The 24627-nt window shown below is 56.3% G+C and overlaps 2 protein-coding genes across 2 annotated transcripts in view; one reads left to right on the forward strand and one right to left on the reverse strand.

Moving 5' to 3' along the window:
• The first annotated feature begins 300 nt into the window (after positions 1 to 300).
• On the forward strand, positions 301 to 3484 carry LOC111151109 (shisa family member 4). Its single transcript, XM_022508892.1, has 5 exons — positions 301 to 388; positions 688 to 859; positions 1646 to 1779; positions 2593 to 2760; positions 2986 to 3484. Exons 1-5 carry the CDS (start codon positions 316 to 318, stop codon positions 3030 to 3032), a joined length of 594 nt encoding a protein of 197 aa, XP_022364600.1. The 5' UTR covers positions 301 to 315; the 3' UTR covers positions 3033 to 3484.
• Positions 3485 to 8145: 4661 nt separating this feature from the next.
• Positions 8146 to 24627, reverse strand: part of LOC111151107 (leiomodin 1) — a 41062-nt gene continuing 24580 nt past the window's right edge. The window contains exons 2-3 of the mRNA XM_022508890.1: positions 9714 to 11177; positions 8146 to 8908 (exon numbers count right to left, since the gene is read on the reverse strand). Coding sequence (XP_022364598.1) covers positions 8882 to 8908; positions 9714 to 11177 — 1491 coding nt within the window. The 3' untranslated portion in view covers positions 8146 to 8881. The remainder of the gene's footprint in view (positions 8909 to 9713; positions 11178 to 24627) is intronic.

A 24627-nucleotide genomic window follows, 5' to 3' on the forward strand; every position in this document is an offset into this window, starting at 1 on the left:
CGGCCCCGCTGTGGCCTCCGTGGCTCCGGCAGCAGGAGCCACGGTGGAGCCGGGGGCGGGGTGCAGGGTAGCACCGGGCTGGGAGAGGGGCGCCCAGCTCCCGAGCCCGGGGCTGGGTGGGCGTCGCCGGTGGGTGGCCCCCTGGGCCGGGCGCGGAACGTGGGGGGCAGGGTTACCGCGGCCCCGGCCTTAGTCCCGCCCTCGCAGGAGGCGGGAGAGGAAAGCGGGCTGGGCCCCGCAGCAGCTCCCGCCTGCCGGCTTCGTCTTGCGCTCCACGCTCCCGGCGGCCGAGCTCGGCCGCGCCCAAGCCCCGCCATGCGGCCCCCGGGGCTCTGCGGGGCCGCGCCGCTAGCCGCGGCCGCCCTCCTGGTGCTGGGGGCTCCCCTGGGTAAGGGGTTGGGCGGCGAGGTGGCGGGGTGGGCGCGGGGCTCCGCTGGGTGCTGCTGGCCCGCAGGGAGCGGGAGGAGACCCAGCGGGGAGGCTGGGCCATGGGAGGCTTACCCGGGGCGCGGAGTCAGCCGCGGAGGGAGGCCGCCGGGTCTCAGGGGCGGAGCCCCTCGGGGTGGCGACGAGGAGCAGATCCCGAGACCCGGGAGACGGCGGGCCGGGAGCCTGGGGGAGCGGGGCTAAGGGCGGACGGAAAGCTGGCCCGATGGCCATGGGCTCGCCACCCCAACCTGCCCGCAGCGCTGGCCGGCGAGGACTGCCTGTGGTACCTGGACCGGAATGGCTCCTGGCATCCAGGCTTTAACTGCGAGTTCTTCACCTTCTGCTGCGGGACCTGCTACCAGCGGTACTGCTGCAGAGACCTGACCTTGCTTATCACCGAGAGGCAGCAGAAGCACTGCCTGGCCTTCAGGTGGGCCCCCGCCTCCTCCCCCGCCCCCTCCAGCCTCCTCTCAGGAGGCCTCCCCTGGCCTCCCCTCCTCCCTGTCTCCTTCCTGTCCCTCTCCATGTCCACCTCCACAGCCTCAGCCCAGACCTAGGACGCAGCCTGGTGACAGAGTGGGTGTTGGTGCTGGGGCCTGAAAGCTCTAGGAAAGGCGTATTAACCGACTTGCGCTTGGTGGAGGGTGGGTACATGGGGCAGCTTTGTGGGAGAAGCTCTGGCAAGAAGGCAGGAGACGTGGGTTTGATTCCCAGGTCCACTTCTCCTTAACCGTGTCATTCTGGGGAAGGCTCGTCCTCTCCTGGGTCATTATTTCCTCTTCACGAAATGCAGGGGTTGCCAAACTAGTGGTTTCAAACTTTTTGCAGGGAACTGCTAATATAGAAAAGGTGTAAGGAGACTGCGTGTTGGGGGGTTGATAGAAAGGGGCTCTAGATTATTTCTAAGGTGCCTTTCAGTGCTAACATGTTCAAAGTCTAACCAATTAAGTTGTAGACGTAGGAGCTACGAAGTGGGGAGCACACTACAAATCCCGGCATGCCTCACACTAGGCAGCCAGGCAGCATGGTCTTCTGGGACATGGAGGTCCCCTAAGATCTCCTCCACAGGGACTGGGCAGAGCCCCTCAAGGAACCCCAAATCTCAGCTTGCTGTGGCCCCCTGCTGGCCAGGAGTTGGAGCACAGTGTTATGGTCACCATAATGAGGAGTCCCTCCTATGAGTGTTGGAAGGTGAGGGCACTGTTCTTTGTCTAAGTCCCAAGACCATAGCAGGCATCGCCTCGGCTGTGATCCTCTTTGTGGCTGTGGTGGCCACCACCATCTGCTGCTTCCTCTGTTCCTGCTGCTACCTGTACCGCCGGCGCCAGCATCTGCAGAGCCCATTTGAAGGTATGTACAGTAACGGGAAAGATGAATCCGATAGGCTGGGCCGACCCCCGTGGTGGGCACGAGAGAGTTCAAGCGTGTGTGAACTGTGTAGCAGCGAGTGTGCTTCTGTGTACATACACCTGCCAGCCGGTAACCCCAGAAATAAGAACGTGGCCAGGGCTCTATGTGAACCAGCAGACTTTGTGTCCGCGGACATGCGTGCATGGGAATATTCAGATGTGCGTGGCAGGCCGTCTGTCAACAGTGGTGTGTGTGCATGGGCACAGGCATGCACGTGACTCTTGGAAAGGACACGGGATGGGGTCTGTAGCCGTGAGCATTAATTGCATGAACCCTAGTGTACAGTGGAATGAATGTATGCCTGAGTGCTGACATGTGACCACACATTCGCCCAACCCTGTTGGGTGTGGGAGTGGTGACGCCGCATGGGGGATCAGAATGGGAGGAAAAGGCTGAAGGCGGACCCCCTGAGTGGCAGCTGTGCTAGATAACAAGATACCAGACTCTCGAGCTGCCCTATCCTTGCCTAAGTGGGACATTCCCCGGGCTCTGTTGTCTGGCTCGTGAGGCCTCTGAAACCTGCTGAGGGGAGCAAACCTGCTAAACACAGACTGACTCGCGGGGACCACGTGCACAGCTCCCCGCTCAACTCTGCCAGGCAATGTCTGGGAGGCAGAGGCAGCAGGAGGCCAGCCTGGAGCCACCAGAACAGACAGCAGAGGCCCAGGGGTGCTTACCTTGGTTTCCGGGGCAGGAGGAGGAGGTTTTGCCATGGATGTGGAGTTTTGATGCTGATCCTTGTCCCCCACCTAGGCCAGGAGATTCCAATGACAGGCATCCCAGTGCAGCCAGTGTACCCATACCCCCAGGACCCCAAAGCTGGCCCCGCACCCCCACAGCCTGGCTACATGTACCCTCCTAGTGGTCCTGCTCCCCAGTATCCACTCTACCCGGCTGGGCCCCCTATCTACAACCCTGCAGGTAAGTGAGCGATCTGGAGTCTCTTGCTCCCGCCTGCTCCCTACCTCTGTGCTGGGACCTCCGCTGCTCTTTTCTCACCCTGAGTCCCTCTCCCAGACTTCTGCCTCAGCTGGAAACATCCCGGCTACCTCTTCCCCATGGATCCTTCATGCCTCTGGAATTGGGGGTCACTTCCCAACCTCCCATGCCCCCCCCCCACCCTCATCCTGTCTCCTTGGCTTTCAGCTCCTCCCCCCTATATGCCACCACAGCCGTCCTACCCAGGAGCCTGAGGAACCAGCTGTGTCTCTGCTGCCCCTTCAGTGATGCCCTTCTCCTGTATCTGCATCTGGCCGTGGGGGTGGGCGAGGGTCCTCTACTCCTCAGGCCCAAGACCAAGCCAAGCCCTGGGTCTTGCTGGTGATGGAGCCCCAGGGAAGTAGACCAGGAGCTGAGCTGGAACTTGGCTGTGAATGAGGGGTGGGTGGGGAGGGCTTGGGATCACTGGACTATTTTTACCTGGGACAAGAGAAGGACATGAAAGCCTGGGTCAAGACCCCTGCTTTCTCAGAGTCCGTCAACTTCCAAGATCCCAGCCAGGAACGCTGGGGCCCTCCCTGTTTGCTCACTGTGGGCCGGGGCAGAGCAGGGAGAGGGCTCCATCAGCAGTGGGCGGAAGCCCTGCTCCCTGCTGCCCCACTGGCCACAGGGCTCCAACTGCTGGATTAAAGCTGTAAAGCTGTAACTCATGTCAGTTGCCTCATTGGGCCCGTCCACACCTTCCAGGAGCTCTGCCTGCAGCTGGGCCCTGAGTGCTGCCAGTGCCACATCCTCCAGGCTGGGAGGGCAGGCGCCAGGGCTGGAGCCCAGCATCCCCCCTCACCTGCTTCCGCCAGCAGAGCCACGCCCAGGCTGAGGGCTCCTTGAGCTGGTTCCCAAAGCCAGTGAGGTGGATTTTGCCACAGCTGGGAAGAGGGGGCTTATTTGCATTGCAGAGGTTGCCCACTAGGGGTCAGGCCCCCGTGACATGGAAGGCACTGCACATTTGTACAAAGGCACTTTCCCCTTTCCGGGGACTCTTAGCTTCATGTGTGGGTCCCGACACTGGCTGACCTTGGGTGTGTCTCTGAGCCCAGTTTTCTCAGCTATCCCATGGAAATGATGCCTCAGGGCTGTCGTGAGCGTGAAATATGTACATGAAATTGTGACCGCTGTCTGTCCTTCCTGATCTGAGGGGTTCTAGGAGCCAGGCGGAGGGATTGGGCCGCCCAAGAGGTTGGTGCGAGGTGTTCCTGTCGGCTGCCTTGGATCATCCGGACTAAGACATTAGACCCCCACTGAGCCAGGCAGACGCCCCCACCCTTGGAGATGCTTGGGTACCAAGCTCTACCCTCTTCCCTTGCCTTGTTCCCTGAGGACCTGGGTCCTCGTGCTCTCAGGACTTGTCTGGTGACAGATCTAGGGAAAGAAGTTTTACAGTTTTTAATTCAAGTGGGAAAAGTGCCAGCGTGGCTTGGCAACACCACCTCCAACCAACGGTCTCCTTTCCCCAACACCCATATGCTCAGCCCCTCCTTCCCTCCCCCAGGCTTCCTCCAGCCCCACAGCCTTGTCCTCCAGCTGGGTTCTGCATATGGCCACTGTGCTAACCATGCCCTCTGGTGCCCACAGAGTGTCAGGGAGGCTCTCGTCACACAGGCTGGAAGTGGGGGGCTCCTCGGCCAGCGTCAGAGATAGCTGTAAGCAAAGCTAGTAACAGCTATGGGCAGAGCCTCCGTCCAGGGAGTCACAGCTTCCTCCCATCCTCATTAAAATTTCAGGGGTCCCAGGAGTCTGCCCCTGGACCTGACCAGACAGAGAGGGAAAGTTAATGCTGAGGGGCGGGCAGAGCTGGGGCCAGAGCTACAAATCCACCTTCTCTCTGAGGGTGGGAGCAAGTGGTGGGAGCTGTGGTCACACAGAGTCCTGGCTTCCGGTCTGCAAATTCTGCCTTCATTCACACTTCAGGAGGGGGTCACCGGCTCATCTCAAGGTTTGGAACCCAGTTAGTTTTCTCGCTCTCTGACTCGCTCTCTCGCTCTCCCTCTCCCTCCTGAAGCTGAGAGGTGGAAGACATTGGCAGGATAAGGTTTCTGAGTTTCCCTAAGAAAAGAGGTGTAAATGAATGCATGGCCATGCCCAGCTGAATTAATTATCCTTAAATCCACAATCTGGGGCCAATTAAAAATTGCTTTGTTGACTGGAGTGGAAGGCAGGTTTATCCCAGTCATAGCTGCCTCCCAGGAGGTGGCGTCTCCCCTCCCCAGCATTTCCAGGCAATCTACTCTACACTGAGAATTCTAAGAAAAAGGGGATAACTACGACAGAGTGGGGCTTTCACATGCCCCAAGCAGAGAGAAGGCGCCTCTCACATCCTCTAGCTCTGTTAATAGGGCAGTCCCCCTGAATCTTTCCCAAAGCTCTCCATCTATGAGCCCATCTCATCTGCTTACCACCAGGGGAAGAGGGCCAGCAGGAGCACAGAGCTGTAGCTGCCCCTCCCCATCTTCTTGTTCAGCAGCTAGCACCCCTGAAAACCAGGCAGGCACCCTACAGATGAGAGGAAGATACAGGGCAGGAGGAGCGGTGACGCTCAAGGATTTACACTCCAGTGGTGTAAGTGGGGTCCTGCTGAGTTGCGAGGGCACACTCAGAACCCCTAAGGGGAGGTCTGGGAGGCACAGCCGGAGAGGAGCAAAAGCAAGTACTCCTCTTCCTTGGATGCCGGAGGGGGAGGCTGAGCTCAAAGGGGGAAGGCAGGGGTTCAGATGAAGGGAGAGAGCTGGGGCAGAGGTGAATGGGAATACAATGGGGGCCCCCCAAAAAAGAAAGGGAAGCACAGTGAGGGGGAGAGGAATGGAATTGGGGCAGCTGACACTTGAGGCAAAGAGTGAGGGAGGGTAGGTGGGATAAAGGAAGAGGAGTTAGAGGCCTGGGAAAGGTGCACGGGCCAGGCAGAGCAGGTAGAACACAGGGCAGGGGGGTGGGAGGGGGTGGTTCACCAGGCCTGGACTCCCAGGACAGCAGTGGCCACCTGCACAAGAAGTGGCATAAGGGGTAGCTGGGCCCCAGGCTTGAGAGTGGCCTGCAGAGGGGCGGGGAGCACGTGACACAACAGGCTTGGTGATCTTGGTGGTCCAGAAGCCACCCTCGGTGGGTGACTCGTGTCCAGATCTTTCTTACGCTTCTTAGGCCCGCGTGAGTGGCCATGGTCCCAACTCACAGCACCTGTGACAGCCACAGCCAACAGCCCCTGGCTCACTGGTTAAGTTCCCGCGACAGGAAGTGGGGCGAGTAGGCGGCCGCCATCCCCCCATGGCCAGTGACAGGGCCTCAGTCCTACCTAGCTCGGTGTCCCCTAAGGCCTGCGGCGGCAGGGCCCGGAGGTAGGAAGCCTGTGCAACAGTGGGTGTTGGCGGCGGGCCCCGCGAGGGGCGGGGCAGCCAGATGCGAAGACGCCCTCCGTTGGGGGAATGGAGACCCAGGATGTGGCCCCTGGAAACAAAAAGGGGCCAGCCGTGGCGGAAGTCGGGGCAGACTCCTTGGCCCAGGTCGGTAGGATGCAGCCGGCGACGAGAGACGTGGTTTGCGTACGTGTGCATCAGCTTGTTCAAGTCATTTGCTGCCTTTGACTCTCATCATCTTCCCTGGAAAAGGCGGGATCCGGACGAAGACAGATCCTTTCCGGCTCTTGCAGCCTGGCTTTCAGGATGGGAAACCCTGCAGACGGCCGTCCGCGGAGGCGGACGGGGCAGGTGGGACAGGGTGGGTGCACTACTCCGCAGAAACTGGCCCCGCGAGCGTGGCCCGCTTCCCGCGCTGGGCCGACCCGGAACACGCGGCCGCTCGGTGCCTGGAGCTCCCCCGCCCCCCGTCCCTCCCAGATGGCGGAAGGCGCCCCCCAGACCCGGCGCTGCGTCTCATCTGCCCACCTTCCCTGCCCCACCCCGCGTAGCTCCGGGGCGCCCCTACTGCGGCCGGAGAAGCCGGACGCGGCCTGCCTGCAGATGGCGCTACGGTCCCGCATCAGGTTCGAAGGCACCGGAGGAAGGATGACCTCATCAGTCCGGGCATTACACCCCCCAAATCCCCAAGAGGACAATATAGAGAGAGAATGTGTGTGTGTGTCTGTGTCTGGTTATTGGAACTTTAAGATTTGGAGATCCGTTATTTGGGTTTGGACCGGTCTCGTGTCAGGAAAGGAAGGAGGGAGATCTCTCATCAGAAGGAGCTTTAAGAGCAGGAGATCTGAGCTCTCTTTTTATCAGCTGTGTGATCATGGACCTGTAGGTAACCTCTCGGGGCTGAACTTGACCTGCAAAATGGAAACCTTCAGAATTGCAAGAGCACCTGAAGCAGACTGCAGCGTCTTGCTGAGGCCTGGCAACCTCAGACACAGGGTACATGGAAGCACCGGCTGCCCTCAGCTCCGGCTAACACCCTCTGAGGCCCGAGAGTCAGCAGGTGTCTACCCGCCATCTCCTGGGCCCAGCCCTTGTTTTGGTTGTTGGGGTGGACAGGCAAGTGGGTAGAGGGGAAGGGGGTGCAGAGTGTCCCCTGGGATCCAAGCTTTTTGCTCCCACAACTAGCCTGCCTCTGTGTTTGGTCAGACCTAGCACAGCAATCCTTCTTCCTAGCAGGGACGCCCCCTCCTTCACCCCAAAGATGATGACACTGCTGTGCTCCCTGCTGTGGGACAAAACACCGAGACAGAGAAAACTGCCAGTGACCCAGACCCAAAGAGGCTCTTCCACAGTGTCAAGGGGTGCCAGCGCCTGTAAGTCAATCAAATCAGAAAGATGCTTTTGATATACGTGATGGAGGGCACAGGGGTGCAGTTAGGTCAGGAGAGCAGCCTGCAGCTGGAGTGGGGGGTGAGATGGGTCACTGGGCACACTGGTGTGGCGGCTGCTCCCCAAATGGTCATTCACTTCTCTGCCTGCTCAGAGATGGCTGCCTTCCTGGGCTTGTGACTGCTGTGAGGAGCTGGCCCCAAGCCCACAGTGAGGAAGAGTCATGGAATGAGCATTCCCTGAACATGCCTAATATAGCCATCCCAGGGCCCTGTGCTCCACTCTGCCCCGTCACCCCTGAAAGCGGCTCTGGCTAATGATTCCAGGCAGCAGCAATGGTCAGGAGCAGACCCCGGCTAAGGCCTAGTTTCCTTGGCCTGGTCAACCCAGTCAGTGGGGAGCCCTCGACCCCGGCTTGAGTCTTTCCCTCGCACTGGACTTTCTGCAGATATGAACCTGTTACATGGTCAACCTGGGCTGGCATGTCAGGGACCCGGAGCCTCTAGAGTCCTCCATGGGGCCTAAGGTGAGCATCAGGACCCCTCAGGACAGTACAGGGTGGGGGGCACGGTCATTCACAACTAAAGGCTTGTATATATTATCAAAATCTTATGGAAAAACAGATACACGGCTATTTATACAACAGCAGGTGGGTGTGAGGGAAATGTCTGCTTTGGCATCAAACCTTCAGGACCAGCTGCTGTCTGTCTCTCTCCTCCCAGCTGGAGCCCACTTCCCACCAGGCCAGCTGCCCCTGCCATGTCCTCTGATCAGCCCAGGAGGGGTCTGAGGGTATCCTCGGCCCCTCCTCCTTCTTCCCTTGGGCCCTCGTGCCCTTCTCAATCTTCTGCCATTGTCCCACACAGAGGGCCACGGGCCCAGCAGCTTTGCCCCAAGGGCTCCTCAGAGGCCCGAATCCTGGCCCTGGAGGGCAGTGGGACTGGGCTGGTTATGTGGTCCTGGTGGGACATCTTTCCTGGATCACAGGCCTTTCGCAACTTGCCAGCTACTTGGGCCCCAGCCATGCCATCTTCTCGGTGACACGCTAAAAGGACTCTTCTTGTCCAGCAACCTCAGCTCCAGGTATAAAAGAAATGTTTGGAGAGCCTCAGAGACGAGAAAAGGAAAGTGAGAAGAGAGAAGGCATCCTTCCTGGAGTGTGGCCCGGCCTCATGCTCTCCCACGGCAGAGTAGGGACATCCGCAGCAGGGCAGCAGGGCGTGGGGTGTGGGGCGGGGTCTGTGCGGCCCTGGGAGGCGAGGCCGGGGCAGTCTTGGCATCAACAGACAGTGCCCCCTGGCAGTCTGGTCTTACTGAAGCAGTTTGGGCACCGCCACCTGTAAGGGCAAAGCAGAGACCGTTTAGAGAAAGGAGCTCAGCAGAGGAGCCTCTAGAATTCATCTGGCCTCCTTCCTTCTGGCAACCAGAGCCCCCCCACAGGTGTCTGTGGAATGCGTAAGTGAGCATTTTCCCTGTCTGTAAAAACTGGATGTCATCCAGTGACCACTAGCATCACAGCTGAGGTTGTCCTTTCTGTCTTGGTGCCTAGCCCCCGATGATGCTGTGGGGCTAGGGTTCGCTGCCGCCATCCCGTCAGATCAGCACATGGCCGTGGCCTCTGACGCCTGCGGTGCAGGAAGGTGAAACCTGGAGGAGCAGGGTGGTCTCTAGGGATGGCTCATGTGTCTGTGGCACTGATTAGTCACAGGGGAGACCCTCCTGAGGGCTGAATCTCCCAAAGACCTTTGGGATACACTGATCAGTAGGACTTGGCTGGTCCTGAGAGGGAATTCGTAAAAGGGAGATCATTTTTGTTTTGCGAAGGAAGGAGAGAAGACTTAATGCAGGACCCGAAGTGGAACTACTAGGTAGAGACTGTTTCTCCATTTCCGGGAGACCCTGGTTAAGCTGCAGAGTAGCAAAGTTGGAGGCATGGAGTGAGAGGCTAAAGGAAGCTCCTTACAGGAAGGAGGGAGTCCCCCTCTAAGGGAGACACTGTGGCCTGTCCAGAGGCAGGGGGATGGCTGCGATGGCCGGAGGTGTGGCACAGGCACAGCAGCCTGACAGCCTGCTCTGTCCCCGTTCCCTGGGCAGGCTCGCCCTCCCCTCCAGCCCTTCGGGCCCAGGCCTGCAACTACTTGCCTTCTTGAGCTGCTTGAGGTTGCTGGAGCGAATGGCGGCCAGTAGCTGGTCGCGGGAGTTCTTCTCCTGGACGGGCAGGACTTTGTCTCCCATCTTCCTCTGGGTGGCTGGGGACAATGAGTTCTTCAGGTTCTCCATGATAAGGGGCGGGGCCAAGGGAGGCGGAGGCGGCGGCGGAGCAGCTGGGGTGCCCCCTTTCTTGGGCGAGTTCTTGGGCGAGGCCTTCGGAGATGGCTGGGGGGAGGGTTTGGGGGAGCCCTTGGCCAGGGCCCCAAACTTGGGCACCTCCAGCAGCTCCTTCTTCTCGCCGCTGGCCTCCTGTGCCTGCCTCTGCTCCTGGAGCCGCTTTTGCCGCTGTTTGTCCATGTTGCGGCTGAGCAGGTTGGTGACTGTCATCCGGGGCCCGGCCAGCTCGAAATGGTAGCCCAGCTTGAGCAGGGTGGTGTTCTCCTTGAGCAGCTTGGCGATCTCCATCTCGGTCTTGCCGCCGCAGATGTGCCGCTGGTTGTGGAAGCGGAGTTCTGTCAGCGTGTTGTTCTGGAGGAGGGCCCGGAAGATGGCCAGGATGCCTTTGCCCGTGATGTGGTTAGAGTCCAGGTTCAGGCTGGTGATGGTCTTGTTGGCCTTGAGCATGATGGCGATGGCAAAGGCCACGTGGTCGTCCGCGCGTGTGTTGGCCAGGGCAAACACCTTCACCACCGTGTTGAACTCCAGAGCCTCGGTGAACCGGACCAAGATCTCATTTGTGATACAGTCTGAGTTGTTGACGTTCACCTCGGTCATCTCTGGGTCATTGTTCTTCACCCTCTCCAGGGGCTCATCAAATATGCTGGGGGCCGCCTCCTCCTCCACCTTGGCAGGCCCTTCAGAGGGCTTGGTGGGGCAAGCCGGGGCTGGTTTCTCCCGCGCTTGGGTCTTGTTCTCTTTTTTGGGTTCCTTTTCACTGACGGACTCATCCTTTTTCACTTTCTCGTCCTCCCTTTTTGTGTCTATGCTCCCGCTTCCTCTTTTCACTCGCTCGTCTTCCTTCTTGCTATCTGCCTTCCTACTCTCCCCTTTTCCCTTCCCGTCGTCCTCTCTCTTGCTTATCTCCTTCTCCTCTCTCTTCTTGTCCTTGTCTCTGCTCGACACTGCGCTCCTGTCACTGCCTTTCTTCTCGTCCTCCTTCTTCGGGGCTGCTGCCTTCTCCTCTCCCTTCGCATCCTTCCCTGCCTCCTTCTTGTCCACAGCAGCCCTGACCCGGCCCTTGTCAATGCCCCTGATGAGCTTCTCCTCCTTGGGCTTCTCTCCGCCTTTACCATCAGCTTCCTCTTTGTCTCTTGAGAAGCTTTTCTTTAAACCACCCTTCTTTGGCTCCTTCCCCAGGTCTGAGTCCCTTCTGGGGCCCAGGGTTTTTTTGCTGGCATCTCTGCCCCTTTCCTCTCCGTTCTTGGCATCTGTCTTGGTCTCCACTTGCTTGCTTTCCTAAGAATTCAGAAAAGAAAAAGAAACATGAAGATCTGGCTGCAGAGGGAGAGGAGAGAGTATGGGGACAAGTGCGGGGGGGCATTTATATAACTGCCCTGGAGCGTCCAAAGGGCAAAGTCCATTGAGAACACCCTGAGAAGGTCTGGGATTCAAGCTGCAGAGAACAGGCTTACATCAGACTCAAGCAAACCTCAGGGTTGCTAGGGGCCTAGAGGAAGACCTGAGGACGTTGCGGCAGGTCCTTCCCTGGGAGGCTTCTCAAACCCAGAGCTGCCCATTTCTGTCATGGGTGATTTAGCAGGAATCTTTCCAAGTGGTGCTTTGCTGAGCCATGTTGGAACCCGAGGCAAAAGGAAAAATCACTTATGCTGCTCCTGCCTTTATTTAAAATTTTGAATTTTTGGTTGTCATGGATTTTTTATTTTTGGCATTAAATTCAATTTTAAAAATATTAGCTCACTGCGCTTTTGGGTGCCCCCTTGCATTTTCTGGGCTCGGCTAGTGCCTCGCGTGCCTCACCCCAGCGCTGACCCTGCTTCCAAAGGGAGGTGGGTCGGTGGTCCTCAGATGCTGTAATTTCACAGCTAATGCCTTTTTTCTTCTTTTTTTTTTAAGATTTTATTTATTTATTTGACAGACAGAGATCACAAGTAGGCAGAGAAGCAGGCAGAGAGAGAGGAAGGGAAGCAGGCTCCCTGCCGAGCAGAGAGCCTGACGCGGGGCTCGATCCCAGGACCCTGGGATCATGACCCGGGCCGAAGGCAGAGGCTTTAACCCACTGAGCCACCCAGGCGCCCCACAGCTAATGCCTTTTCAAAGGAATAAAAAAGTTGGAGTGACCAACATAGGGTTCCTAACATTTTATCTTACCAATTAAAGATATTTATAAATTTGATCTCCCATCATTCTCTCACTGAAATAAAAAGGAGCCTATGATAAAGAAGGCAGACATTAACAGAATAAAGCCCATACGTTTACGTCAGGTATGTGTAGCTTTTCCAAGAGCCCACAGTATTGTCCTTATTTTTTTAGAAAAAACTTTGCTAAGGACCAGCAGCTCTCTGTAAGGGGTCCTGGAGTCCGCTGAGTGAGCTGACCTCAGGAGGACTCTGCCAGATTCCAGATCTAGGATTCCTTGACTCAGCATGGACCACATAGACAAGGAGAAATTGTTCAGGGGGCCTGGAAGGGAGTCAGCTGAGATGCATGAAAGGCTTGAGTTGTACACACAGCATGGGCCACCCTGTACTTCCACGGGGCCGTGTGTCTACTTTCGTGAAGTTGCAGAAAGTCTGAGCCTTATTTTGAGAGTACTTGCTTCCTACCCCCTTCAGGAGGGCTAAAGAAGCATCAGGATTGCCTACAATTAGATATTAAACTGTTTAACTATGATAGATACGCCAGAGCAACTGGGACCTCAAGGAATGTCCTTCCTAAAGGTTTCGTTTTGTTTTTAAGAGGAAGAGCCTACGGCCTGATTATTAGAAAGGTTTCCTTTCTTTCAAGAGTGCACCCCCACCCTGCCCGGACGGAATGGGGAACTGGTTAGTCCTATGGAAACAGTTTGTACCTGCTCCACAAACACATGCCACTGGGGACCAGCCCTAGGGTTTATTTAGCAGCAAAAGTCCTTGGCTTCTCTGCTAGAATCACAACACGCAGCCAAGGGGCACAGGGCCCAGTGAGGCAGGGCCGAGGAATGTGCCCCTTCTCTCCTCCTGCCCTGTGGGGGCAGTTGTGCGGCGGGGAGCACCCTGGGGCTTCAGTGGTGGGGCAAGGGCTGGAGGATGCCTTCTCACACTTTCTCTGGATGTGATCCTTTGTATCACCCTGTCACTGATGGTGACTTTACTGTACCTTGATTTGAAAGGAAGAGGAAGCTTGGAGTAGGCAAACAGAAGGTAAACGGGGAGATCCAATGGGTCAGACCCTTTAGGACACTCCTAACATCTGTCCACAGCTCAGCCAGGAAATTCCAGCCCATCCCAGTTCACAGTGGTTTCATCTCAAATTCTAGCCACTTTGGGAGCATGGAAGTGAGAACTGGGTGCTGTGGCCTCTCCAGGAGTCCAGCCCAAGCTTCAGACTCCTGCCCTCCCCTTCCAAATGCGCGTGCCCTTGGGGATTTCTCAGTGCCCACCGTGCAGCGCCCAGCTGCCCTCTGCACAGATCCCATGCCTCCCACCGGCCTCACTTACAGGGAAACTGTAGAGACACTAACCAGGGAGACACTAACCAGAGAGACACTAACCAGCAAGTTCAGGAAAAACTGGGTTTCAGGTCTGACCATCTCACCAGCAGCGGCCAAGTCAATGCGACCTTCTCCAACCTTGCCCATTAGGGGCAAGGTGCTCCTCTCCGCCTGCCCAGCAGCCCTCCAGGTGTGCCTGCCCCAGCCTCGCTCAGCAGCTCCTTCCTCTCCTCATCAAACCCATCCAGCTTTCTGACCAGGGCTCCCATTCAGAGCCTTCCTCTGCTCTCCCATCAGGACTCCTTTTCCAGCATTTTAACCCTCTCTCTGCCCTGACACCCTAGATTCTGACCTACACCCTTGGTCTTCATCCAGGACTACTCTCCACTCCCCCTACCCTTGGGTCCTAGTTGGCTTGGATCTGTCATATGTCTGTTCTTAAGGAGGTGTTCCAGCCCTTTAAAAAGAACCTAATGAAAAACAGGCTGGGCGGGGGAGGGGGGGAGAGCTGATTAATCATGGGTTTCCTCCAAATAGCCAGGAATGAGTGGGGCTGGGGCTTGCTGCTGCTTGTGCAGCCATGAGAGCTCAGACGTTGCCTTAAAAGGAGAAGGAGCCCAGCGTCCTCCCAGGGCTGAGATTTCTGATGAGGGAGCTCCTCAGCACATAGCAGAGCTGCCTCCTTCTTGCTTATCTGAAAGGGAGTCCAAGCCAACTTCTTCTGCTTCTAGAACTGGTGGTGCCTCCTGGCGATCTCCTGGGGTTATTTTTCCTTGTCTTTCTGTCTCTAGGCCTCTGTTCATTCCTTATAGCGGGAGGGGTTTAAGTTAGATATAACAAAGAACTTCCATGAGCAAAGGTCCACAGGTGAGAGATCTAAGCAGCAATAATTGTTTTCCCCAGGGTGCCTGGGTGGCTCAGTGGGTTAAAGCCTCTGCCTTCGGCTCAGGTCATGATCTCAGGGTCCTGGGATCGAGCCCCACATCGGTCTCTCTGCTCGGCGGGGAGCCTGCTTCCTCCTCTCTCTCTGCCTGCCTCTCTGCCTACTTGTGATCTCTGTCTGTCAAATAAATAAATAAAGTCTTTTTAAAAAAAATAATTGTTTTCCCCTTTGGGAAAAGCTTTAGGGTTAGGGGAAGGCCCGGGGGTGATTTTGTAATCCTTCACAGAGGCAGGGGAGTGGGGAGGATGACGTCTGAAAACCTCTAACAACCTGCGAGACTTTGCAGGGACCTAGCGATCAGACTCAGCGGTGAGAAGCATCTCTCTCCCCCCATCTGCTCCAGGTCTGTGGCCTCATGGTGTTGTTCTGTCGGCCACTTGGGTTGGGATCCCAGTTAAATGCCTTTGACAGGTTCAACATGGCGTCATTTCCCTTACCTTGGGCCTTCAGGTACAACTTCCCCTAGAAGTCTCGTCGATTGACCAGAGAAGAGAACATTTTACCACCTTCATTGCCAAAGGGGGAGAGGAAAAGATTTGTCTATCGGGAAGTCCCTAGAAAATGAGAAGTTGCTGAGGGAAGGCCAAACCCCCTGTGTGTGCCGCGCTGAGCCCTCGGCCCACTGGTGCCTATTAGCTCATTAGACCACCACCGAGGCCTTATCTTTCCTTCCTCTGACGCATCGACTGCAGGGTGACCCTGCCTGAGGCCGATGCAAGGGGTGGGGGGAGTCTGTAGACCTCCCTGGGGCCCAGCACCAAGACCAGATAAACCTGGGGGAAAACTTCTCAAACAGGACACGGAAAGGCCTGGGTCTGTCGAGTTCACTCCAGCCCCTGGCCCAGGCGGGGGCAGAGCCAAGGAGGGCAGGGGTGACTGGCAGTGGCTGCGCCCCTCACATTGGACCCCACTGCCATGGATCCAGCATATCTGCTCCACCCCCAAAGCAAGTCCGAGGTGATGTCAATTCAGATGAGACAGACAGCCTCAGAACTTCCGTCTGGAAGCATCAACAGTGCGGCAGCTCAGGCTCTGGGCTCAGGGCAGGGACTCTGGGGTCTGCAGCTCTGCTTTCAGTAGACTCTCTTCCAGGCCTGAGCTGAAGTCCTGAGGACACAGAGGCCTCAGGGTCCGAGTTCATGAGAACCGGCATTTTTCACTTGGCTCTGATCTGCAGCCTGCCTCTTGTCTCCCGTGGATTAGCTTATATTTCGTAGGAGAGCATCGGGGAAATCTGCGGTGCTTCCTAGTCCCCCCAGTGCTCCAACTTCCCACCGTGTCTCCCTCCTGGTCCTGCACCAGTGCTCCCCACCAGCCCTCAGCCTGCCTCCGAGCCCAAGATCGTGTTCCCCTGCTTCTCCCACGAATCTGGCCCCATAGTGCTCTGGGGCCCTGGCCCCACTCACTCCAGCCATCTGGAGACCTGGTATCCGGCACCACAGCTTCCAGGGTCATCCGTCTGCAAGGGGAGGGTGTGGAGGGGCTGGCCGCAGGCCGGAGAGTGAGCCAGAGGTCCCCTGGGAGAACAGACCCTGACGTGGCTGGGGTCAAGGGCAGGGCAGGTAGCAGATAGCGGGGGGCCTAGGGCTTGTGGGGACCAAGAAGCTTCCCTCCCTGTAGCCTCCTGCCTCATTCCGCATGGAACAGCAACTCTTTTGTAACTCTCCCCCAAGAAGAAAGATTCTAGATTGTCCTGACAGGAAGTTTCAGGAAGAGCAGCTGCCATTTGGGGGGAAGTATCATTCCTGGAGCGGGCAGCCCTGGGGAGGGACAGCAAGGCCCATTTCCATTGGTGGTCTGCGGGCCAGGAGTCGTCCCCTGGGGGCTTAAGCCAGCTTCTGAAACAGAGCTTCGGGGTTTTTTTTTTGTTGTCCTTTTTTTTTTTTTTTAATTTTATTTATTTGACAGACAGAGATCACAAGTAGGCAAAGAGGCAGGCAGAGAGAGAGAGGAGGAAGCAGGCTCCCTGCGGAGCAGAGAGCCCGATGTGGGGCTCGATCCCCAGCACGCCGGGATCATGACCTGAGCCGAAGGCAGAGGCTTTAACCCACTGAGCCACCCAGGCGCCCCTTTTTTGTTGTCCTTTTGTTTTGTTTTGTTTTTTTGAGTAGGCTCTATGCCCAATGTAGGGCTTGAACTCATGACCCCGAGGTCAAGAGTCACATGCTCTGCCGACTGAGCCAACCAGGCTCCCCTGGTCTTCCTTCCTTCTTTGTTTTAATCGAAGCCTAGTGGACACACGATGTTACATCAGCTCCCGATGCACACACGGCGGTTTGACGATTCTGTACGTTACGCAGTAGAGCGCCAGATCCTGAAACCACTGAGACTGCCCCGAGAGCTGCAGGTTCCCGCCGGAGCTGTCCGGAAAGCTGGGATTCCTCCTAACGTGTCCTCCCTATGGTGGTAGGGGAATTGATGGGCTCTGCAGGCAGCTGGCCTGTGTGCAAATCCCAACTCTGCCCTCGACTAGCTGCGTGGTCTTGGGCGGGTTACAGACCTCCTGCGAACCTGTCGTCTCATATGCTGCATGAAACTGACCCATCTGGAGCTCGTCATTAGTTTGCAAGTGGCGCAAGGAGACTTCCACAAGGTGCCTGCCTGGTCCCGAGAAGGGCTTGAAGCGGAGATCAGCTGCGGGGAAGCCCAGCTCTCGCTGTGAGAAGTGCTTAAGCCCCACAGCAGGCAGGAGGGCTCGTCCTGCCCCCAGCCTCCTTGCTTAGTATCTTTGTGTTATTTAGAAGGGCGAGATGAAGCACTCACCCAGCGGTCAGTGACTCTGACGGTCAGTGACTCTGTTCATACTTCTCCGTTGGAAGTGAAATGACCATGTCTCAAACCCTGGAGAGCTAGAAGCTGGGCAGGGACCAGGTCGCTTGGGGAGTTCTCTCCCACGCCTCCCCCCAATCCCATGGTGACAGAGGTAGGGGTGGAGTGGCCTGGGGACAGGTGTCCCCAACCCCATAGGGGACCACTAGCACCAGGGCCCTACAAGCATTGGGGCCTGTGTGGGCCTGGGGGTTCTCGAGAGCCAGCCCCTCCAAACTCCTCCTGTGACCTCACTCATTTACCCGTCCTGACTTGACCCATCAGGAGGTGTAGGTCACCGCCATCTTGGGGACAGATGCTACAGAAGCAAGTCCCACCCACACAGCTTAGAGGGATGGCAGGCAGGGCGACGATCTGATGTCAACGTGCCTGGGGCAGATGGTGCTAAGGTAGGGGCCTCTGATGGCAGAGAGTTACTGCTTCAGCATCCCTAAAAGGCCTGGCAGCCCCTTTCTCAACCATTCCCAGACTGAAGTTCCCTGGCTCCTGTTCTGGCCATGGCTCAGGGACAAGGTCTTGGCATCTCCCAGAAACCCCCTTTTTTGGTTATCCCAGCCCTGGCCCTTTTCAGATCATTCCAGGTCTGCTTCCCCTATTTCAAAGCCCCCAGTGTAGGGAAACATTGTCTCCTCTGGCCCTTGCCGAATGCGCTCCGAGGAATCCCCTTCTATTCATCCCTTGTAGCTGTTCAGGGGTCTGTGGGGAGACTGGGACCCCAGAGGATGAGCTCAAGAAGGAGGAAGACAATGGGGAATGGGGCAGAGTAGGGCTTTAACCACACCTCCTTGGGTTCACACCTCTGGGAACATAATTTTGGGGTGTTCAAGGCTTTATACACAAAGATCCATGTGTACACTCAGTTCCTGCCCATAACTGGAGTATAGTTAATCCCCTAAGGGGACATCTGGGTGGCTCAGTCAGGGTCTGCCTTCGGCTCAGGTCATGGTCCCAGGGTCCTAGGATCAGTACCACATCGGGCTCCTTGCTCAGCAGGGAGCCTGCTTCTCCCTCTGCCTGCCACTCCCTCTGCCTGTGCTCTCTCTCTCTCTCTAATAAATAAATAAATAAATAAAATATTTAAAACAAAACTCCCCCCCCAAATGAAATTCCTAATTTTGGGGTGAGGGTTAGACCATCTAATATGGGGGCTGCAGCGCCGTCTTCTCACCAGGCCTTCTGGGACTCTGATGACTGCATGTTTGGAGGCCTCAGCCCCTGAGCAGGCCAGGAGGGAGGGTGACAATGCCCAGCCTGGGGGTCTGCCCATCACAGGCGCCTCTGTAAGTGCTTGTTGAGATGAGGACAGAGTAGACCAGTCCCAAATAAACTGCCAGGAGGACAGCAGAAACGGGCAGGTGTCAGGCTTGGAGAGAACCCCTCCAGGTGACCCTGGTCGGACCCCTCAATACCAGGGACCAGCAGATGGCTCAGCCCTCTTCTGCCCCCAGCCTGAAGTCCTGTGGCTTGACAGTGTGAGAGCTAATCCACACCTAGTTGACCTGGCAAGCAATGTTGGAGGCTTGGACCCCTTGGTCCCCCAAAAGAATGTGGGCCAAAAAGAGCCTCCAACCTGACCAGGGCTCCAGAAGGGTCATCTAGGGCACCTCCCTAGGGGAACGTGAGCACCTGGCTAGCTCTGACCTGAGAAGTCCAGGCTCATGCAGTCACAGAGCTAAGAAAAGCTGTTCCCTGCAGGCATCCCAGATGCCCCTTGCTTCCCTGTCCCCACCCTGCTTGGTCTCTCTCTCTGGCTTGCCCAACCCTCCAGGACCAGCCTGCTGGGGGCATGTGAATCAACTCTCAGGGTATTGGACAGACTCCAGACCCCTGGCAGGGTGCTCACAGCTGGTTGCACCAAGGGTCTGGGAATGGCAGCAAGCTTGCTGGGGAAGGGCAAGGCAAACTCGGGCTATCCCTTTACCCAGTGAAGAAACTACACTCCCAACACCGAAGGAGCTTGCTTCATGGTTTTGAGCTCTTGATTTCTAAAGGGCATGTTCCCCAACCCTGGCGGCCAGTCCGCTGGAGAAGTCAAGTTCAATCCTAGTCAAGTTCAGTCCTCTTCCCCAAATCCTTAGCTCACAACAGCTTTCCTCTCCAGCAAAGCCATCGCTGTAGTAATACGGGCTCATCGACGTGCTATAGGCCATGCTTCCCATGGAGTTCAGAATTCCCGCAGTCCTGTGCCGCTCGGCACGTGAGCTGCCATCAGATCCCTGGTTCGCAGGAGAAGAAACGCAAGCTCAAGATCACACGGCTATTACGCAAGGAAGCAAGGACTCGGGTTCTAGAGTCTGAACTTCTTACGTCTATATTCTGAACTTCTTACGTCTATATTCCCCTGTCGTGCGTGAGTGGGCTGCACGCCAAGCCATTCTTTCAGCCAGATGCCTCGTGCAGAGATAGCCCAGCACCGAAATAACATAAATAACAATAACCGCGGCCGCCATTTATTTAGCGTTTACAAGGTGGGAGATACTGTGCTAAGTGCTTGACCTAAGTCACCCAACGAATCCACTCCTCTGCACTGCCACCAGAGGAGGGCACGGCTTGGAGAGATCTCAGCCTCCTGGGGAGGAAGCATGGGGGAAGCCTGGCAGGGGTGGGGACTCTCGTCTGGCTGGCGGGTAGGAGCCGGAGCCCTCATAATCAGAAAGGTCTTCCTTTCCCACTGTTCTCGAAGAGCTTTGCTCATGGTCTCCGTGACCATCACATTATGTTAGCATCCTAGAAATACACCACAGAAAATTCACCCACTTTTGGACGGTGTTGCTCAGGAGCAGTTAAGGCTTCTGGGGGTCAGTGGTAACATTTTCTACATTTTGCAGATGGTGTCATTCTTAAACAAGATACTGGAGTTCAAGCTTAGATCTCCTGGGTTCTAAAGAGATCATGCTCTTAACTCCCATGTTACACTCCCTACGGTCAGACACTAAAGAATGAATGAATGCCAGACTCCTGCCAGGTGCCCCTGGAAAAGCACATGACACAGATCTGGAGTTTGCCCCCTGGCCATCTGATCATTGGGTCCTACACACACCTGAGGAGTGATAACTCTGCCAGGTGCTGGGCTCAGCTCTGGGGACGCAGAGATGGCTGGGCAGGCATCTCCCAGAGCTGGGAGAGGCACCTGCCATTCTCTTGGATTTCATGTCCAGGCTAGAAGGAGGGGCCAGTGGGCAGGAAGGGCCCATGGCTCTCACTAAGGCAGAGTTAAGGGGAAGACAGCTTCATGAGAATAACAATCAAGGTGCCGAGATGGGGAAACCATCGGTCAGGATTGGAAGAAGAAACCCAAAGGGTACGAGGAAGGTGGCGACAACTAGAAGCCTGGGAGGAGCGCTGTAGAGGAGGGCTGGCTGCATGGGAGAAGGAGCCACCGGGCTTTGCCGACAGAGACGAGCACGAGGTCTGAGCAAGTCCTCAGGCCAAGGGAATGCATGTGGACCGCAGATCCAGGCCGTTGCACCAAGGAAGCTTCCCTATGCCCGGAGACAGACACCCGAGCTGCTCCTGAAGGAGGAGGAGGAGGAGTTTTCGAAGCAGGGAAGGAGATTTGCAGCCCAAGGAAGAGGCTCCGCTCCCTTCTGCAACCTCACCCGCTCTGCCCTGCCTCCCAAGCCCCATCCTCCAGCTCGGATCCTTCACTGAGGTTCCACACCCCATTCTCAGCTGGTTCACCTCTGAAACAATGAAGCACACCACGTGCTCTGCTCTGGGAAGTCACCCCAGGTGCCCCAGCCCCAGCCCCAACTCCCGGTCTTGGCTGCTATCACTCTGTCCCTTTGTCTGTCTCTCCTACAGGACCGCAGCCAGGAAGTGGGCTTTCTTAGCCACTGGGTCCCCCACAGATAGCATGGAGCCCAGTAGATGTTTGGGACAGAGCTGTGGAATGAACGAGCGGATGAGTAAATGAGGCCACCAAAGGGAGCCAAATGTTAGTTTTGGAAGGATGAAGATCTAGAAAGCTTGTGGAATGAGGAGCTGAGCACAAGTACAGAAGTGGTGAGAACAAATGACACTGAGGTTGATGTTGGAGGTGAAGAGGGGGCGTTCCCACCACTCACACCGGCAGAGACAGATTCCAAGGCTGAAATGCTAGTGGGCTCAGCCTCCAGTCTGGCCAGGTTGGAGAGCCCTGAATGTCCGCCTTCTCAGCCTGGTCCGGATTTGTTACATATCCCCAACCCTGTATCCCAGTACTGGGGTGTGGGGGGAGGAGGGCCTCCTTGAGCAGAGGACCTGTTCCGAGGCCCAGAGCGGGCTGAGTCAGGGGTCCGACAAGGGGCTGGGGTACTGGGACAGTGAATGCATGTGATTCCCCCCCAACTTCTGGAAAGGCAACCCAGGGCCCTGCCACTCAGCAGGGATAGCTGTAGAGCATTTCGAGACTACTCATATCATATCCTAGGAGGCCAGGCCTGAGACAGGTTCTTGGTCAGGCCCCAGGGCTGCATTGCCCTCTGTTCAGTCTGCGTCCTCTGCTTGTGGCTCTTCTGGCTCCCTGTCCCTTCCCTCCCGGCACTGGGTCTGGATCAGGCCGGCCCAAAGCCAGGTTTGACCATTGGGCGCACCCCTGTGTATGTTACACTTCCTGGAGTCCGCACCCGGAAGGCCTCTTGGATCTGCAGCTGCCTTGGCCTTGCAGCCTTGAGGATATCCCGAGCTGGAGGGGAAGGAGGTAGGAGCCGAGAGGCAGCTAGGCCAGCCAGGCCAGCACCCAGGGCCTGCCCGCCAGTGATATTCCTTAAAGGAATGCAGTAAACAAGCAGAAGCCCAGCCCCACGGGGCCAGAGGTGGGAGGCTAGGGGTGGGAGTGGAGAGCAGTGACAGCCATTTTCTTCTTCATCTTCACCACTTTATCCCAAAGGATGGGGCAGCCGGGGAGAGGTCAAGTTTGTTTTACCAAACCGGAGATGCGCTCGCTTTAGGCCAAGGAGCTTGCCCTCAGAACTGTCATCCATTAGCTAGTTTCCTTAGTGACCTCTCTGGGCCACTAGTGGAAACCCGATTTTTCAGGACAAGGCTAGAGTCCCCTTAATAACTCAGTTCTCGTCCAGACCCACTGCCGAGCCCCTTGCTGCTGAGCAAGAGTGAGACTTCACAGCTGCTAAATGTTACCTACTAAGGGCGGGGGGGGACACCAAAAAAAATTTAAATTCAGAATTTCCTTCCTTTTCAAGGCTGAATAATACTCCGTTGTAGCTATATACCACATTTGGTTTATTTATTCAGCCATGGAGAGGCACTGGAAGTATTCCCACCTTTTTTGCAATTCTGCACAACACTGCTATGAACATGTGTGTGCAAATATCTGCTCAAGTCCAGGCTTTCAGTTCTCTTGGGTCTCTAGCCGGAAGTGGCATTGTTGGAATGTGACCCAAATTCTGACTTCTCTGCACCATCCACCTTGGCTGCTCCACCTCCGGTCCTATCCGGCGTGTTAACCACATTCTTGCAAATCCTTCACCAGGGTCACACCCACTGGCCAAAGCCCCAGCGTTGAACTTGACCAACTCCACGCCCATGCCACACCACTTCACAGGCTGCTGGGCCACGCATGGCAAGCAGCCCACCACCCCCCTCCCCCAGAGCAGGACCAGGGCCCTCCACTCCCGCAGCCTTGCCTCCTGGGTAACATCAATGCTGAGCCCTCATTCTAGAGTTAGAAGGCCAAGGTTCTAGTCTTTGCTCTTATGCAAAGGATGTGGGACGTGGGGATGATAACCCTTCTCAAGGTTCTGAACCTCCAGTGAAGTGCTATGTGGGAGGTATTTGCAGCAGTGCCGAATGTGCTGGAAGTTTGCAGTCAAAGTTAGCTGTCATGGTCTAGTTTCCCCGAGTTACAGCTCTGTCTTGGTTCTCCCATAGCATCCATTTGAAGCTCTCAGTTCTCACCCCACTCTACCCCATTCTCAGCAGACCATCTTCCCTACTTCCTTCTCTGGAATCAACAGAAATCAACCGTGGGAATTCAACTTCCCACCAACCCTCCTACCATCTCAGCACCATGTTTACCTCCTCCCCTCTCCCCTGTCTCCCTCACCCCAGTCCCAGGAAGGATGAGGCACCTCTTGTTCTGTCCCAGGCTCACCCTGATATGGGTTCTGGCTCCCACACTCTCTTCCATGGCCCTCACATGCCCACATCTCTCCCAGGTCAATCAAATCTGTGCCTTGACCCCACAGTGACCCTGGGTGCTACTGCTGTTGATAGCCTTTTTTTTTTTTTTAAGATTTTATTTATTTAAGAGAGATAGGGAAAGCATGAGAGAGAGAGAGAGAAAGAGAGAGAGAGTGAGAGACCAAGCGCATGAGCGGGATGGGGAGAGGGGCAGAGCGAGAGGGAGAAGCAGACTCCCCCACGAGCAGGGAGCCCAACACAGGACTCAATCCCAGGATGCTGAGATACTGACTTGAGCCAAAGGCAGACACTTAACCAGCTGAGCCACCAGGCACCCAATAGCCTTTTATACCCAAACTTCCCCCAAAGAGTTCTTGTAAAATCCCTACTCATTCCCAGATCCAACACAATCTCGCCTCAGCCACAACATTCCATGGAAATTAGTTTCATCCAGATCATTACTGACCCCCTTATTGCTAAATCAGATTTGTATCTTGTATTCTTCATCCTGCCTAATTGCTTGGGAATGCTTGGGAATCGTATGCCTCTTAAATGTGGGTGCTTTCATGGTCTTTGAAGCCTCCTTTGCTTTCATTTTTAGACCCACTCTTGGGGTGACCTGATCTACTCCGAGGGCATGAGTTGTGTTCTGTGTTATGCTATCGCCTGAAGCTGTTTTCCTGGGCTAGACACCATGGTGGACACTCAGACCCTTGTATCCAACTGTCCTCAAACATCCTGGTGTGTGTGTCCCCACGGGTCTCAAAAACTGAGCTCCCCCTGCCCCCTCCGTCTTCCCACCACCACGCCCATTCCTGCTCCGTTCCCTGTCTTGGTGGTGGCTCAGATCAGAAATCCTGCTGGGAAGAGGATAGAAGGATCATGTGGGGAGAGGCATTGTGGACCCCTCTGTACTCATGCATCCCTTCTCCTCCAACCCAAGGGCTTGGAGTGGGATGGGAGGCTGTGCAATCCATCTAACTGATAAAAGATGGTCTTATCCCCTTACCTCCTACACACAGATGACGCTACTCCTTACCACCGCTCTGATCAACCCCTCCTCTGACCTCACCGATGCGTCCCCGCAGCTATCACCTCTCTCTGGGCTTTACTGCAGCCCCCTTCATGCTGGCTTTGCTGCTCTCCTCCAGGACAATCCCCACACCACAGCGACTCTGCTGAAGCACAGATCTGGCATTTCACTTCCTTGCCCAAACCTTCCAGTGGTTCTCCAGTGCTATTCTGACCCACCAGCCCATCCTCACCTGGCTGCTGACTGCCCTGTCTCACCCTTCCTGCCGACTCAGTCCTGCTCTGTGCTCTTGGTTCTGGCACCAAGCCAGTTCCTGGGCGTTTGCAGT

The sequence above is a fragment of the Enhydra lutris genome, unplaced genomic scaffold (genome assembly GCF_002288905.1).
Source record: "Enhydra lutris kenyoni isolate GAN:26980312 unplaced genomic scaffold, ASM228890v2 scaffoldscaffold25, whole genome shotgun sequence".
Taxonomy (NCBI): domain Eukaryota; kingdom Metazoa; phylum Chordata; class Mammalia; order Carnivora; family Mustelidae; genus Enhydra; species Enhydra lutris.

Coding starts and splice junctions, on each gene's coding strand:
- LOC111151109 (XM_022508892.1), top strand. CDS start 316: ATGCGGCCCCCGGGGCTCTGCGGGGCCGCGCCGCTAGCCGCGGCCGCC. Junction 860..1,645: donor AAGCACTGCCTGGCCTTCAG/GTGGGCCCCCGC, acceptor TCTTTGTCTAAG/TCCCAAGACCATAGCAGGCA. Junction 1,780..2,592: donor TCTGCAGAGCCCATTTGAAG/GTATGTACAGTA, acceptor TCCCCCACCTAG/GCCAGGAGATTCCAATGACA.